At 42.8% G+C, this 17,104-nt stretch overlaps 1 protein-coding gene across 3 annotated transcripts in view; it reads left to right on the plus strand.

Annotated features, from left to right (window-relative positions):
* RORC (RAR related orphan receptor C) overlaps positions 1 to 17,104 on the plus strand; it is a 33,606-nt gene that overhangs the window by 9,282 nt on the left and 7,220 nt on the right. For all 3 annotated transcript variants that reach the window (XM_087914252.1, XM_087914251.1, XM_087914250.1), the window contains 3 exons: positions 1,201 to 1,230; positions 16,307 to 16,392; positions 16,663 to 16,804. In XM_087914252.1, coding sequence (XP_087770378.1) covers positions 1,212 to 1,230; positions 16,307 to 16,392; positions 16,663 to 16,804 — 247 coding nt within the window. In that variant the 5' untranslated portion in view covers positions 1,201 to 1,211. The remainder of the gene's footprint in view (positions 1 to 1,200; positions 1,231 to 16,306; positions 16,393 to 16,662; positions 16,805 to 17,104) is intronic.

Genomic DNA, 17,104 nt, shown 5'->3' on the forward strand with positions numbered 1-17,104 from the left:
TAAAACTGGGGTTGTGGGGGGGCTGATTATTGTGCCCTCCCTCCCCTTCCCTCTCTTTTGGTCCTTCCTCTTCCTCCTCCTCCCCCCACAAAGCCCTACTCCCTTCTAGCACTGATGGTATTACCTAGTTGGGTCATGAAACGTCTGCGAGGAAACCAACCAGCTCAGAGAACACCAAGGACCCCAGAACCATCGCCGTTGTCATCGTCCTTGTCTTCTTTCTCCTCCTCTTCCTCTTCGCCACAACTCCCACTCTCCTGATGATGTTCCCTAGTTGGGCCATGAAACGTCTGCAAGGAAAGCACCAAGGAGCCTACAGTCCCCCTTTTCCTCCTTATCTTCCTCCTCCTCTTCTTCCTCCTCCTCCGCCTCCCAGCAAACCCCACACTCTTCTAGCACTGATAATGTTACCTAGTTGGGTAATTAAATGTCTGCAAGAAAACCACCAAGCTCAAAGAGCACCAAGGAGGAGGAGGAAGAGGAGAAGGAGGAGGAAGACGGTGATGATTTTCCTCTTCCTTCTCTTCTCCTTCTTCTCCTCCTCCACCTCTTCTCCTTCTCCTTCTGTTCCTTCTTCTCCTTCTCCTCCTCCTCCTCCTCCTTTTTTCCTTCTCCTTCTCCTTCTCCTTTTCCTCCTCCTCCTCCTCTTCACCTCCTTCTCCTCCTCCTCCTCCTTCTCCTTTTTTCCTTCTCCTTTTCCTCCTCTTCTCCTCCTTCTCCTTCTCAACCTCCTCCTCCTTCTCCTTTTCTCCTTCTCCTCCCTTTTTCCTTCTCCTTCTCCTCCTCTTCTTCCTCTTCTCCTCCTTCTCCTCCTCCTCCTCCTTCTCCTTTTTCCTTCTCCTTCTCCTTTTTCCTTCTCCTTTTCCTTCTCCTCCTCCTCCTCCTCCTCCTCCTTCTCCTCTTCTCCTCCTCCTCCTCCTCCTCCTCCTCCTCCTTTTTCCTTCTCCTTTCTTCCTTCTCCTTCTCCTTCTTTTCCCCTGTTGCATCAGGGGGACCATTGGCTAACCTCCCATGGCTCCTTGTGAGAAAACCTTCCCTGACGCCGTCGCAACACCTTAGCCAACAGCCTGGCTGGGAGGGATGTGGGCGAGAGGCAACAATCCCAGGATTGATGCTTAGGGAAGGGCAGTTTCAAAGCTGGAATCTCCGTGGCCCCAAGAGGCCCTGGTTTCAACTCTCCCTCCTTCTTCTCCCTTTCAGGAGCTCTGGCCATGAAGAAGACGCACACGTGTGAGTACTGATGGCGACGGAAAGGGGGGGCTTCTGGGTTTGGGGGGGGGGGAGATGGTGGGAACCGGCTCTCAGCTCGGTTCAGAGGTTGCAAAGTTTTCAAGACCAGACAGACATTGATTTGGCCAGGATGGTGGTAAAGACAGGATGGGGTTGGACTAGATGACCCCCCAAGGTCCCCTCCGGCCCCAGGACCCTATGCTTCTATGACCCTATCTTTTTATTTATTTATTTTTTACATTTGTTTGCTGTCATCATCATTCAAGTATTCCAGCATTCTGCTGTTTTATTTACTTCTAAAACTTGTTGTCGTCCATTCTATTATCCTATCGTTTTATTTATTTGTTACATTTGCTTGCTATCATTATCGCCTGATTATTCTATCAATCTGTCATTTTATTTCTTAAACTTGTTCATTGTCGATTCCATTATTCCATCGCTGTATTTATTCCTTACATTTGTTTGCTATCATTATTATTCCACCATTTCATTTATTTTTAAAAAATTTGCTATGATTATCACTCCATTATTCTATCCTTCTGTCGTTTTATTTGTTTCTTAAACTCATTATCCTTATCATTCTGTTATTCTTTTTTTTTTTAATTTTAAACATACTTTATTGAAGTTCAAAATATTAAAAAGTTTACAGAAATTCAAAATATTAAAAAAAATTTACAAAAATTTCTATAATAGAAGACGTGTCAATATCTTTCAGCATCATTTTTTGACAGTACAATAAATGCAATACATACAATTAATACTTGACAGTTATTCATAGTATTGGTAATACTATTTCACAGTGCCTTAATAATATTGATATCTATTATCATTATCATTCTATTATTCTATCGTTTTTTTCATTCTGTCATTTATTTTTTAAATCTATTATCATTATCATTCTATTATTCTATCGTTTTTTTTCATTCTGTCATTTTATTTATTTTTTAAATCTATTATCATTATCATTCTGTTATTCTATCGTTTTTTTCATTCTGTCATTTTATTTATTTTTTTAAATTTGTTATTATTCTATTCTATTATTTTACCGTTCTGTCATTTTACGTATTTCTTAAATTTATTATCATTGTCATTCCAATATTCTCTCATTTTATCATTCGATCATTTTATTTATTTCTTAAATTTATTAACTTTGTCATTCGGTTGTTTTATGTATTATGCCTTAAATTTGTTATCATTATCACTCTGTTATTCCTCCATCCTGTCTTCACCGTTCTACAATTCTGTGATCAGAAAAAATAAGCTCACTTTTGAGAAGCCGGGTTTTTTTCCCCCATCATTTCGATTAGCGGCAAAATGACATTTTCTGCTGCTGTTTTTGACGGGCGCAAACCAAGCTCCACACACAGACTCACAAACACACTTTTCTATATGTGCAGAAAGACATGTATGTATGTATGTATGTATGTGCAGAAGTTTTTTTTTTTAATTCTGCTTTTTGGGATTGCAAAACGAGAAGGGAAACTCCCTAACCGTCAATTAAGAGAATGAAGTTTTATCAGATTATTATTATTAGATTAGATTTTGAGTCGGTTAAAAGGAAAAACTCTTCCTGGTTGTATTTGAAAATTAGCACTTTTGACACTAGTGTTGTGGTCAGGAGCAAAACTGAGATTTTTGGAGAGCCCCAAAGGGGTCTGGCTGGATCTAACCATGGTTAGTGTTTGATCTTGGTCTCCTGCAATCCAGAAATAGGTAGAAAGAGGCAGTTGTGGAGTGGGTGGGGGGTTCCCTGGGGAGGGGGAATTATTTTGAGCTGGGGCTAAGATGTCTAGGGAGTGGGACTGGGTGGGGGGGTCATCCCCAATTGGCATTGAAAGGCCGTTTGGATGGCCAAGGCTGTTTCGGGACGAGCAAACTTGTGCCAATTTCTTCCGGTGAAAATTTTGCCCATTTTTACGCCCGCTAGTTTCTAACCCTGAAATTCAGGGATGTGTCTCTGTGATCAGTGGAGGGTGATGCCGAAATTGCTTTTCTGGAGGGATCTATTCTAGATCTGATCCGGAGGGATCAAAGGAGGCTCGGTTGCCGTTGCTAAACTCGATTAGTCTCAAACCCTCATTCGGGACGTCTTTGAGCTGGGCATGCATTATCGGAAAAGCAGGCTGCCCGTTTCGTCAGAGAGGCCCTGTTTGGGCCAGACCTCCAACCAGCTTTCCGAAGGGCGAATTAGCCACCTTTGCACCAAAGTGCTCCGAAGCTCAATCTCTGTTCCATCCTGGTTATTCTTTGGCTTGGTAAGTTGGAAACGGCATTGGGAGGGGGTGTCCCGTAAGCCGGTTCCTTTGCAAGGGGTGACGAGGACCAACTCTCGATCAGCGAAGAGGCAAGAATTCCCAAAGCTATCCCTGTCTTGCCTTTTCCCCTAAATTGGCCTCTGCGGGTAGACTGCTCCCGGTTTGGGAGGCTCAACGGAGCCGCCTTTGAAACCTATTCATCTTCCCGTCTGTTTGTCTTCCTCACCCTGAAACCAAGAAGTGAAGCTGAAGAAAACAATGGCTTTTATTTTTTATTTTAAATTCTTATTTTTGTCAGTCCCCAAATCTGTTTTTTTTAATTCTTCTTTTTTGCAGAAGTTTGGGGCCTCTGGGCGTGGGAGGTGGGCACACCTTGGCTGGCTTCCTCACTGCGGGGTGCCTGGCACAGTTTTCTTGTGTGGTGCAACCCCCATCCTGTGCGCATCATGGGTTCTTGCATCCTTTGCTGGCGTGTTCAGTACTATGTGGTCCCCACCAGCACCCAAAAGTGGGGAAGGGGCTGTCCTGGAAATTGATGTTTCCTCCTTCTGACGTCAATGCCTGCAGGGCTGCGGTGACCACCCCCCCAAAAAAAATACCGACAGTCGTGTTTTACCCATGTATAGTCATCTCTCTTAGAAAAGCGGATGAAGTCTTTAAATTGGGACTATCCCACACCGTTCCGTGCCCAGATAGAAACATCGTACAGAAATCCTTTTGGGCTTTTTAAAATCCTTTTTTTTAAAATAATCATAATAATAATAATAAATGGGGAACGAACCAAATTACTGGAATCTGTCCCCATTTATTCATTTGTCTTCGTTACAAAGCATCCCCAGAGTCTCAGCGATTGGAGGGTTTAAATTAAAATTAAATGTAAAAACGTATGATTAAATTTCCACATCGCCCATCTCACCTAAGCGACACTAATTCGGATAAGCGAGGGTCATTTTTAAAAAATAATAATAACAACGATAACAATAATAATAGTCCTGCTTTTAAAGTTTGAAAAGAAACAGAATTTTTCATTGGATAAAACAAACGGAGGAAGTCTTAAGAATTATATAAATCATTTATAATTGGTTAAATAATTAAAAGGAACTGGGGTGGAAAGCTTTAGGTTTAAAAAAGATTTTGAACAGATACCCCAGCAATCTTGATTTACTGTATAATTATTAAGGCCCCTTTGGTTTTTTTAAATATCTGTCTTGAAAGCTGCTGAAAAGCCAATTTATCTATGCACAATCTGGAATCACTGTGAGATCGGCAGTTTCTAAATTTGACAGACAGAAATAAATTAAAAGTGGCTCTTTGCAGAACACTAACGTGAATTAAAAATAATAATAATAACGTACTGGCAGCTTTTTTCTTTTCCTTTCGGAGTTCAAACAGCAGTTTTAATTGCTTAAATCAAGGTGTTTTCCCCAGCTTTTGAATCTTCCAAGATCCTATCCAGAAAGGATCTCAAGATTATATCCCCCGCTCCTTGCCTGTCTTTGCCCCCCACCCATTACCAACTTCTCTTACCTGCAAAAAAAATGCTGGACAAACAAGATCGGCCAAAAACAGGTCGCTCGAATCAGTGAGCCAATCTGCATTCTGTCAAGACGAGAGAGAGAGAAAAAGCAAAACAAAAAGCTATCTTCAGCCCAAATCTTGAAAGACTTGCTGGCGAGCCCCTGTCTCTTTCTCTCCAAGTAGGACCACCACCCCCCACCCACCCCCAAAAAACACATCCCTCCTGCCTTTTTTTTTTGCTAATGGAAACTTGGTCCTTTTTTTGTGGTCCTTCTGTTTCTCGTTCTTTTTTCGTCTTTGCGGTTTTGAAACTTTCCAGTCCGCTGCTGTCGGTTTCTCCCTTCTTTTTCCCCACCCCCAAAATACAGTCAGGGCTTCCGATTGGGCCCTGGGAATGACAGTCTTGAGGTGAGCAGCATCACCTGGCGGGCTTGCTTATTCCCAGGCGCTTTTTGTTCCGAAACGAGAAAGAAAGTGGGACCGACGTTCGCCGAGCGGCCTCCGAGGTTTGATCTCGGCACCAGGTGTCCCCAAGCTGAACAGGTGTAGCAGAATCAAAGCACCAGCCTCTCTGAAGTTGTCCCACAACCCAGTGGCATCATGCGAGGTACCGGCAATGGGGGTGGGGTAGGTCGTGGGGGGCAGCTGCTTGATACCCAGGCAGCAGAAGTTTGCAAACTGGTTCAGGCCTCAAAACATTAAAAAAAGAAAGAAAGAAAGAAAGAAGTTTCTTCAAACTGCTTGAAACTTTTAAAAAAATGAAGTTCCTTCAAATTGCTTGAAACTTAAAGAAGAAAAGGTTCTTTGAGCTTCTTGAAAGTTTTAAAAGGAAGAAAAGTTTCTCCAAATTTCTTGAAACTTTTCATAAAAGAAACTTTTCCTTCAACCTTCTTGGAACCTGTTTTAAAAAGGGTCTTCAAACTTCTCGAAACTTTTTTTTTTAAAGGGTCTTCAAACTTCTTCAAGAAGAAAAGTTTCTTCAAATTTCTTGAAGCTTAACTTTCAAAAGGAAAAGAATTTTTGTTCCAAACTTCTTGAAACTTAAAATTTAAAAAAGAGGCAAGAAAAGTTTCTGCAAATTTCTGTTGAAGGGGCCCAACTCCCATGGGAGAAAATTGGTGCTGTTTGAGCAAGCTTTCCCTCTTCCTTTAGCCATCCTCTCGCAGAATCCCAGCCAATTCTCTCAGAATCTCAGTTTGGAAAAAAAAATCAGGTTTATTGTGGCATCCTGGTGTGTGTGATGTGCTTGCCTGACGGTGCTATAGATGAATGTTATGGTTCTTGATTTCTGTGGTGGTTGTGTTTTGCTGGGGTTGTTCACCGTTTCGGAAACTCTGAATGCTTCTCTGGCTGTCTCCTGAAAATAAGATGAAACTGCATATGAGATAAGGGGAAGATGAGATAAGATAAACCCAGCAAGCAGAGGTTTAATTTTGTAAAATCAAGAGAAAGTAACTCTTTGAAACACTGGGCTTGTTAGCACCATGTTTTCATTGTAAGTTGGAAGACGAATGGAGGAAAAAAGGAGGGGGAGAAATAATAGAAGAAGAGAATGAAGGAAAGTGGTAAGAAAGAAAAGAAAGAGAAGAAAGAAAAAAGAAAAAGAGAGAAAGCAAGCAAAAGAAAAAGAAGAAAGGAAGGAAAGAAAGAAGAAGGAAAGAAATAAAAAGAGGAAGGAAAGAAAAGGAAAGAAAAAGGAAGGAAGGAAGGAAGGAAGGAAAGAAAAAGAAAGAAAAAGAAAGAAAGAAAGAAAGAAAGAAAAGAAAGAAAGAAAGAAAGAAAGAAAGAAAGAAAGAAAGAAAGAAAGACTCACCTCATCTCTTATGTGAATTAATAACTTTGGTAGTTAACTCAATTGGCCTGAAGGGTTAAAGGACCCCCAAGAAAACCCACCAAATTTAAATGTGCAAAAAGGCAGAAATGGTACCCAATTAATGCAACCCTTTACAATGATTTCAGCTAAAACTTCCGTTATTCTGTCATTTATACACCTTTCTTTTATAACATCTCGTCTACTTTCCACGCAACTGCTCAGGAAAACCTGGCCTAGACTGGGGAGATAGAAATTGGACAAAGAAATAAAAATAAACAGTTGCAAGACTTAAAAATGATACTACCTCCATTTGCAGGATTGCGTTGTAGCGACCTGGGAGAAATCGCACAGTTTTGATGTAAATTCGGCCCCAGTTCTCCTCGGAGAGCAGATAAATTGTTCCATTGCACCCAAAATTAACTAGAGTCTTCCTTTCTTTCCTTTCCTTCTTCCTTCCTTCCTTCCCCTCCCTCCCCCTCTCTTCCTTTTCTTTGTTTTTCTCTCTTTTTCTTCTTTCTCTTTCTCCTTTCTTTTTTCCTTTTCTTTCTTTTTCTTTTTTCTTTCTTTTTCTTTCATTCTTTCCTTCCTTCCCTCCTTTCCTCCCCCAAATTGACTGTATTAAGGCAGAGAAGACACCCCGCCCCCCCCCCAAAAAAATTTTTTCCCACAACCACCACTTTTTAAAAATCTCACAAGGGATTTTCAGATCTGTCCTCCACCTGGCCTACCTGCATCCCTTTTTCCATCTTTCCCAATAATTTTTTTTTTCCTTCCTAAAATGAGAAGGATGAAAGCATCTCTACGGTAAATTGCTCAAGTTGAAAAATCTGTCAAAGCAGTTGATTTATTGAACTGAAATTCTGGATTTCTCACATTGCAAAACCGAGATTCAGAGGTTTTTTCAGGAAACCTTTTGGTGTGGTACGACGGGGGGCTTTTTAGTGGTGCGTTTCTGACGCTGAAGAGCAGTATGGTTTTGGGATCCTTTTTTAAGTTTTATTGTTCTCCTTGTGTCAAAATGCCCTTTTTGGTGTTTTACTGTTTTTATTAAAGTTTGTTCTAAGGTGTAAAATACAAATAGCAAAGAAAATTTACAGAGGGAAGAAGAAAGGAAATCAAAGAGAAAATAAGCACTTTTTCTGATTTTTTTTTTATGGCCAAATAGATCTTTTCGATAACCATATAGCTGGAGATCTTGCTTTCAAATTCCTTCGTTTTCCTTTTTTGGATGGCAAAAATTCTGTCGGGTTTTTCTGCAAATTCGCAGCCGGGCGTAGCAAAACAAAACTGAAACATGGAAAGATTTATCCAATCCCTCAGAACAATTTTTGCCTCCTCAGAATTAACATTTGTAAAACGTGCCGTGTCTTCAGAATATTTTGAAAGATTTCTTTAAAGATTTTGGCCCTGTTTCACAAGTACCCAGAGAAGGTGAATTGTTCACTCTCCTTTTCTGCATTTTGCAAAGTGAGGATGGATTTTTAAGGACGTTATTTGTAAATTTCTCCCATTCTGGAATATGTTTTTTTTTTCCTTCCCTCGAGGTTTGGATTTGAAAATTTAGATCGTCAAAATGTTTTCATTCATCTACAAATGCCCACTTGCATTAGCAGGATCTTTAAAGATATTTATAAAATATTGTTTCTGTGCCTTGTTAATGCAAGGAACTGTTTTTAAACAGTTGAAAGAAAATATTTTTGCTCTAAATAATTAAAAAAATAATTGCCCAGGAGTAGAACAGGAGAGAGAAAATATACAGAAGAGTTTATTTCTATTAGAGATTTGCAATGTTTGTTTGTTTAACTAAGTGTCTATAAAAACACAAACTTCCCAAATTTGTAGCCAAGACAGCTGAGAAAATAAACAGCCGAACCTTCTGGAAGAGCCCAGATATGGTTTTTTACAATATTATATTCTATATATTGTATATAAATATATAAAATATTTTAGATAGTATTTTGTGTGTGTGTGTGTGTGTATATGTATGTATGTATGTATGTATGTATGTATGTATATATGTATGTATGTATATATATATATATATATATATATATATATATATATATATATATGTATATGTATATGTATATATATATGTATATGTTTCAATACCATATATATATAATTGTTCCTACTGTTGTTTATATATGGCATATTTATCTAGAAATGGGAGTTGATTGGCAGGTTCATTGGCTGAAAATGTCCCGCCAAACAATAGAAGGAAAAATAATATATATATAAAATAATATTCTATCTTAAAACAAGGCTCATTTTAATTGACTCGATACTTTCCAGATTAGAATGTGATGGATTTCTTTTTCATTCTAATTGAGTAGAAAAATTGCAGATTGGAAAATAATGATTTAAAAAATAAAAGACAAGCAGCAGTGGAAATAATTTTAGAAGACTTGTTAAGGGAAGGAATATGTCGTTCGTGGAATGGACAGTAGCTTTTTCAAGCTAATATTCAGGTGATATCAATGTAATGTTCTCCAGACCTTAGACAATTCCCATCCTACAGAGTTAACTTTTTAAATATGCTGATAATCACATTTTCCCCCCTCCTTCTGATGCCTTAGGTTTGATTTAAAGCCATCCCTGAACAAAAGTTAAAAATAAAACTGATGATCCGTTTTCAAAAACAGCTCTTTATATACATTTCACTCCACGGTGTACCCAAAGTGTTATCTGAAAATGACTCGTTAGATTAATCTGTAAATTCTGCAAATATATTGGGTTTTGCTTGTTGGGTTGGTTTTTTTTTTTTTTTTTTGCTTGGTTTATCCTCACCTACTGGGGAGATAAGTGCAGATTTTGCCATTTCTGCACAGTCCATAATTTTTTTTATAACCATACTGTCTGTGGGAGTGCTATCTAATTTCCAGCTCTGGGCATAGGATATTCTTGCTGCTGTTAGTGTGTGTATTATAATGTATTCAATATCTTTCTTAACCACTCCTCTAACAAAACACATCTCAGGCTTAAATTCTATTTGCAGCCCAATAATTTCTTGCAACCATGTTCTAATTTTGTTCCAATGTTCTTTTGCTCTGGGGCAAGACCACCACATGTGCAAGGAGGTAACTTGCTCATTTTTTACATTTCCAGCATTCAGAGTTCATATTTGGGTATATTTAAAGGTAATCTTGCTGGTTCTCTTGCACTCTTCGTAATCTGAACATCTTCTTGGTGTTGTGGTCATCGAAACCCGCTGCAGTAGCATTCCAAGTGTGGTCAGAGGAAGAGATTCTCGCGCGCTGGGACAGCGCCAAGCAACAATTTTAACCTTGTTATTTGCTGTGTGCCATTTTGATCCCCTCCATCTGTGATTTTTGATCCAAGGGCCGCCCGGCTGGCTGGTCTCTGTGGGTTGGGTTGAGTCAATTCCTCACTGCTCTCAGGTTTGTCACTACACACACAAACACACAGACACACATGTTTAACTTGAGTGGAGAAATCTTCCAATTCCAGGTAAATATTCCTGGCGCCATTTTGCTGGTTGCGATTTAAAAACCGAGACAAAAGGGGGCCGTGGATTGTGCGTGTTGCAGGTCACTGGACAGGGAGGGAAGCAAGCGGATATTTGAAAATGGTAGGTTGTGGGGGGAGAGAGAAAGGGGGCAGGGTGGTTGTGTTTGGATCTCAACAATTTCAGCCGGATGGGAGTGACTCAACCCAGGAGTTATTGGTGACAGCTTGAGGTTCTTGGTGAAGGCAGGAAGATCAGTTGTGGCGATAGAATGAACTTGAGTTCTGATTGATGGCAACTGGTCTACTTCTGGCTCAGCATCTTCCCATGCCAAGCTTTTAATAATTTTACTACTACTACTACTACTACTACTACTATTATTTATTTATTTATTTATTTAATCTTTAGTGAGATTCACAGCTTTGGGGGCTGGTTGGTAGCTCAACAGCTCGAGTCCTAACCAAGGACCTAGGAACTGTTCAGGTAGCGTCGGAAGATATAAGCTGTTCCAAGTAGGGTGGGTTTTTTTGTAGAATCGGGGTATTCAAGTCTGATAAATTCAGGATTTCCAAATAGCGAGGCAGCCCTCTAGGTATCACAACAAGGGCTCCAATTACAATTGGGATAACACACGATTTCTTTTTCCAAAGTCGCTCAACTTCAATTTGTAAGTCCCGATACTTTGTGGGGTTTTTTTTCTTGCTGTGTGTCTACAATTCGTGCATCGCTAAGTACTGCAATGTCAGCGAACCAAACCCTTTTCTTCTCAACTATTGTTATGTCAGGTGTGTTGTGGGCCAAGTGCCTGTCCGTCTGAATTCTGGAGTCCCACAAGATCTTGACTTTTTCATTCTCCAGAACTTTCTCAACCGGATGTTCCCAGTAGTTGTTACTATGCTCAAAATCCAAACTTTTGGCCCGGTTTCCAGTGAGTGATTTTAGCAACTCGGTTATGGCGTTCTAGGTAGTCGGTTTGTGAAATTTTGCTGCACCCACTGATTAAATGGTCAACTGCTTGGGGTGGAGTGGGGCCTCTGGGTGGCCTGGGAGGCAGGGCAGGGCAGGGCCCGAAACCAGGGAGGCCTAGAGGCTGAGGGAGGCGGATGGAGGCGTCTTCAGATCTCTATCACTTTCAGCAGCTGGCTTCGAATGGAGAGGAGAGGAGAAGAGAGGAGAGGAGAGGAGAGGAGAGGAGAGGAAGGAAGGAAGGAAGGAAGGAAGGAAGGAAGGAAGGAAGGAAGGAAGGAAGGAAGGAAGGAAGGAAGGAAGGAAGGTGATAAAAGGAAGATGATGGAGGGATGGAAGGAACAAACGAACGAACGGAGGAATGGAGAGGGACAAGAGAGGAAGAAAAAGAGAGAACGAGAAAGATAAAAAAGGAATAGAATAGAATAACAGAGTTGGAAGGGACCTTGGAGGTCTTCTAGTCCAACCCCCTGCCTAGGAAGGAAGGAGAAGAAGCTAGATGGATGGATGGATGGATGGATGGATGGATGGATAGATAGATAGATAGATAGATAGATAGATAGATAGATAGATAGATAGATAGATAGCATTGTTGGAGGGAATGTAGCAAAAAATGGGTATCCTGTGTGTGTGTGTGTGTGTGTGTGTGTGTGTGTGTGAGAGAGAGAGAGAGAGAGAGAGTGTGTTAGTTCAGGGTGTACAGAAAGGAAAGACCCACTCAAAACATAAAAGCTACTCCACCTTTCCGGGTGGGGCGAATGCTCAGAAATCTTCCCAGGGCCTCTGCCGTGAGAGGTTGGGGAGGGGGGGGGGGTGTCCCAGGGTGGCCACGCAGGAAGGTAGGAATCTTATCAGGAGCCTATTTTGGTCGCCCGGCTGCCAAATTAGCCAGGCGGGGGAGGGCAAGGTGTCAATTAAGCGCCTGGCGTGGGCGGAACGGCCTGGCCAAGAAGGACTGGAGTGATTTGTAGGGCTGGTTTCATTAGGAAAGTGCGAATTGTTGCACTGAATTGCCCAGGAGTAATTGAGGCAATCAAGTCCCTTGGAAAGGCCTGCATAGTGTAAAGATCCTTCCTTCTTCCTTCCTTCCTTCCTTTCCCTTTCGTCCTCAACTTTCCTTCCTTCCTTCTACTCTCTTCCTCCCTCCCTTCACCTCCCTTCACTTCCTCTGCCTTCTTCCCTTCTTTCTTTCCTTTCTCCTTCTCTTCTTCCTTCCTCCTTCTCTTCCACCTTCCTTCCTTTTTTTCTCTTTCACCTCTTTCTCCTTCTCTTCCTTTCATTTCTCCTTATCTCCTTCGTTCCCCTCTTTCCCTCCCTCCTCCTCTTCTTTCATTTCTTCTCCTCCTCTTCTTCTTTTCCTTTCTCCTTCTCTCCTTCCTTCCCCTCTTTCCCTCCCTCCTCCTCTTCTTTCATTTCTTCTCCTCCTCTTCTTCTTTTCCTTTCTCCTTCTCTCCTTCCTTCCCCTCTTTCCCTCCCTCCTCCTCTTCTTTCATCTCTTCTCCTCCTCTTCTTTTCCTTTCTCCTTCTCTCCTTCCTTCCCCTTTCCTTCCTCCTCCACTCGACAGACTTAAACACTGGGACGTATCTTAACAGAATGAAATTCAATGTAGAGAAAAATAAAGTCCTACACTTAGGCAAAAAAAACCCCCAAAAGGACACATATAGATTGGGTGAAACCAGGTTTAATAGCAGTAATTGGGAGAGGGATCTTGGCGTCTTAGTGGACAACCAGCTAAATAGGAGCCAGCAGTCTGCAGCCGCCACCAAAACCAATTTAATCCTAAACTGCATTAACAGAGGGATACAATTGAGATCAAGGGAGGTACTAATACCCCTCTTTAAAGCCTTAGTAAGGCCACACCTAAAGTCTGCATTCAGTTTTGGTCACCACACTATAAAAAAGAGATTGAGACTGCAGAAAAAAGTGCAGAGAAGAGCAACCATAAATTTATTTAATTAATATCGCCGCCTATTCGCCCATGGCCACTTGAGGCGGCTTACACAATGTCAAACCATCTTTAAAAAAAAAAATTAAAAAACAGTAAAAACTAACAAAAAGAATCAAATCAATTAGTAAAGTACAATAGAACAAAATTTGGAGAAAAAAAAGAAAGAAATACGATGAACGGTTGCAGGAACCGGGCCTGGCTAGCCTAGGGAAGAGAAGGACCAGGGGAGACAGGAGAGCAGCCTTCCAATATTTGAGGGAGGGGCTGCCCCAGAGAGGAAGAGGAGGGTCAAGCTATTTACCTGAAGGCCAGACAAGGAGCAATGGATGGAAACTGATCCAGGAGAGATTCAACCTGGAAATAAGGAGGAATTTTCTGACAGTGAGAACAACCAACCCATGGAACAAAAGTTGCCCTTGGAAGTTATAACCAAGTTTGTTCCTTTTTCAAAAGGGGGAGGGCACCTTTGTCAGCACCCAAGAAAGCTGAGTAACTCATCCTCAGGTGGGGGTGGGGGGGTCGGAGTTGTTGTACCTGTCTCAAAAGCTTGCGCAGCTCTTCGGTTTGATTCATGTGGGGAAAGTGTTAACGGATCTTTCTTCTCCACCCCCCCATATTGTGGGAACCCCTGTGCCGTTGGGGGGGGGGAAGGAGGGGGCTCCGACACAGCGCCGGTGCTGCTGTTTGTTGCGCGGTGTGGTTTTGGGGTGGGGGTGGGGTGTTGTGCTCGCAAACAGGTGCAAAAGAGGCCACCGAGAAGCGGCTTTTGTTTGGGAAAGGAGAAGGTCGGAAGGGCCACCTTGGAAACAACAGCCAAAGGGGAGGGTGGAAGGGAGGGAGGGAGGGGTAAGGCCAGTTTTTCCTGGCCTGGGTTGACCTTCTACCATCCCTTGGAACGAGGGTGAGCTTAGGGCCCTTTTGCAACCAGGAGCAAACATACACCTCGTGCGGGAAAGTTTGTCTGCATGTAATTGACCCCTTGTGAGAACCTCCCCTTCACAGGGACTAGTGACATAACTGCACAATGTTCAGGGCCCACGAGGACCAAAGGATGCCCCTCTTCTTCTTCTTCTTCTTCTTCTTCTTCTTCTTCTTCTTCTTCTTCTTCTTCTTCTTCTTCTTCTTCTTCTTCTTCTTCTTCTTCTTCTTCTTCTCCTCCTTCTTCTCCTTCTCCTTCTCCTTCTTTTCCTCCTCCTCCTCCTCCTCCTCCTCCTCCTTCTTCTTCTTCTTTTCCTCCTCCTCCTCCTCCTTCTTCTTCTTCTCCCTCTCCCTCTCCTTCTCCTTCTCCTTCTTCTTCTTTTCCTTGAAATGCAGACCCCTCACAAAAAAAACCACATTGAGGGCAGAGAACTGGTGTCGCCTGCCCTCCAGTGTCCGTCGACGCCGTCGTGGTGGTACCGAATCCGTAACCGGATGTGAAAACATGGGTGAAAAGAAAAAAAAAAAAGCCACGCCGATTCCTGACAATGCATTCTTCACTTCCCCTCCCCCTCATGTGTGTGTGTGCACGCATGTGTGTGTGTTTGTGTGTGTGTGTGTGTGTGTGTGTGTGTGCTTCATTTCGATTTGCAGCACCCCCGTTGACCACAGGTTGAAAAGTTGAAATTTACCGGCAGGACCCAATTTTTATTTTCGTATTTTTTTTATTTTGGCTAAAAGTGAGAGTAACCTCTTACTGGCAGCTCCATCAAGGAGGACCAACTGAGTAACTGAAAAGCTGACTCAACTCAACTCCCGAGGCTTCGCTTACCAGTAGCAGCTTTTGAAGTCGAAGGGAAGAAAATATATCTGGTTGTTGTGGTTTTTGCGATACCTTCTCTCTCTCTCTCTCTCTCTCTCTCTCTCTTTTTGTCTTTCCGCTTGTTATTTTGTCACTACGGGGGGGGAGAGAGAGAGAGCGGAGGGAGACAATAGCGGCGTGTTGAGACGGTGAGGAAGGAGGATTGGGGCGCTCATGGGTTGTCCTCGAGGGTTTCTTTTTGGTCTTGTGAACGGCGGCTCGCTGAGTGACCGTCGGGACGTCACCACGGCACCGGGGGGAAAAAAAGGAACTTGCGGCCGTTTTTCCTCCCGTGCAACTTCAACGGTCCCGCGATCGGAATTCAGACGCTCAGCAACTGACTTGTGTTTACGATGATTGCAGGCTCCTGGGGGTCACATGGTCCCCTTTTGTGCCCTTCTGACAACCACAGTCCATGGGAAGCCGGATTCACTTAATGACCGTGTTACTAATTAGTAGTTAGAACAATTAGCTGGTGGAACGGCTGGGCACCTGAAGTTGTGGGGGTTTCGGCTGCTAAATTGCACAACGGCCCTGCGAGGTGGGCTCCTCGGTCTCTTTTCCAAACAGCAGGCAGTACAGATCAGAGCCAAATGCTGGTGGGAGGGAGAGGATTTTCCACCCAGGTTCTGTACAAGTTGTACTCCTCGACTTACGACCACACAGTTGAGCCCAACATTTTCCGTTGCTAAGTGAGACATTTGCTGAGTGCGTTTTGTCTCCCTGTTACGACCTCGCTTGCCACAGTTAAGCGAAGTTAGTCACCGGATTGTTTAAGTTTGTTTAAGGGGTGCTGCAACAGTTGTAAGTGTGAAAACTGGTCATAAGTCACTTTCTTTCAGTGCCGTTGTAATTTCAAATGGTCATTAAATGAACTGTTGTAAGTCAAGGAGTAGCTACACTGCCCTTCCCTCTTCCTGGCATGGATTGTAGATCTGCTGCCTCCCTCCACAGGCACTACCTCCAATTTACGCACAATTTTTGCTGGGATGCATCCCTTGGCAAGAGAAGGATGTTAGTTAAAAGGACTATTTGCTCCCAAGTGTTTTCTTTTCGGTCTTGTGAAAGGCGGTAACATCAAATGTGGGGTGAGGCTGCCCTCTGGTGGACTGTGATGAACACTGCAAGGTCTTTTGGCGAAGAGCTTGAGAACTACTGTCTAATGTCGGTAGTTGACTTTTTCCGACAGTTCAGAAAAAGGGCCATCTGCGGATCTTGGTTTGATCCCTCCAGAACATGGCTTGTCCACTTGCGGGTTCCCCCCACCGATTCACACATGCTTCTCTCAAGAGTTCCACCTCTTCTTGTCTTCTTTTCCCCACACAGCCCAGATTGAAGTGATCCCCTGCAAGATCTGCGGAGACAAATCTTCCGGGATCCACTACGGGGTCATCACTTGTGAAGGATGCAAGGTGGGGAACGGTCTCTTCAATCGCTGGGATCTTGGGTGTTGGCCTGAGACCCGTCGGCCAAAATTGTTTCCTCTTCCTTGCAGAGGGTGAGGGGTTGGGAGGTGGTTTTCCCTTTTCTGGAAGCAGGTGCCCATAAATTTCTACTGAACCAATTTTGGCTCTCTTCGCTGATGGGCCCCTGAACTGTTGGGCTTCACAAAGTCTTGGAGGCCACCAGTGAAGCTACCAAAGGTCCATCTTCTCAGTTCATCTTCTTGGTTTCCTTTCCAGGGCTTCTTCCGACGCAGCCAGCAAGGGAACGTGACCTATTCTTGTACTCGGCAACAAAACTGTCTGATCGACCGCACGAGCCGCAACCGCTGCCAATACTGTCGCCTGCAGAAATGTCTTAGCCTCGGCATGTCCCGTGACGGTAAGACCCATGTTGAGGTGCACCTCAGGGAGGGTTCCTGTCAGGGAATTGCGCAACTGGTGTCCAAATGAAATTAGAGACATTGACATGAACTTGTAATTTTATGTGAATAAGTATGTTTAAACATTTTAAATATATTTAAACAGCAGACAAGATAGTCAGGAACACACTAACATTATGAGGTAAATCACGTGAGGTAAATTGTGTGAGGTAAATCACGTGAGGTAAATTGTGTGAGGTAAATCACGTGAGGTAAATTGTGTGAGGTAAATCACGTGAGGTAAATCGTGTGAGATAAAT

This window comes from Pseudonaja textilis, chromosome 16, assembly GCF_049901715.1.
Source record: "Pseudonaja textilis isolate UNSWEBS1 chromosome 16, rPseTex1.2, whole genome shotgun sequence".
Classification (NCBI taxonomy): domain Eukaryota; kingdom Metazoa; phylum Chordata; class Lepidosauria; order Squamata; family Elapidae; genus Pseudonaja; species Pseudonaja textilis.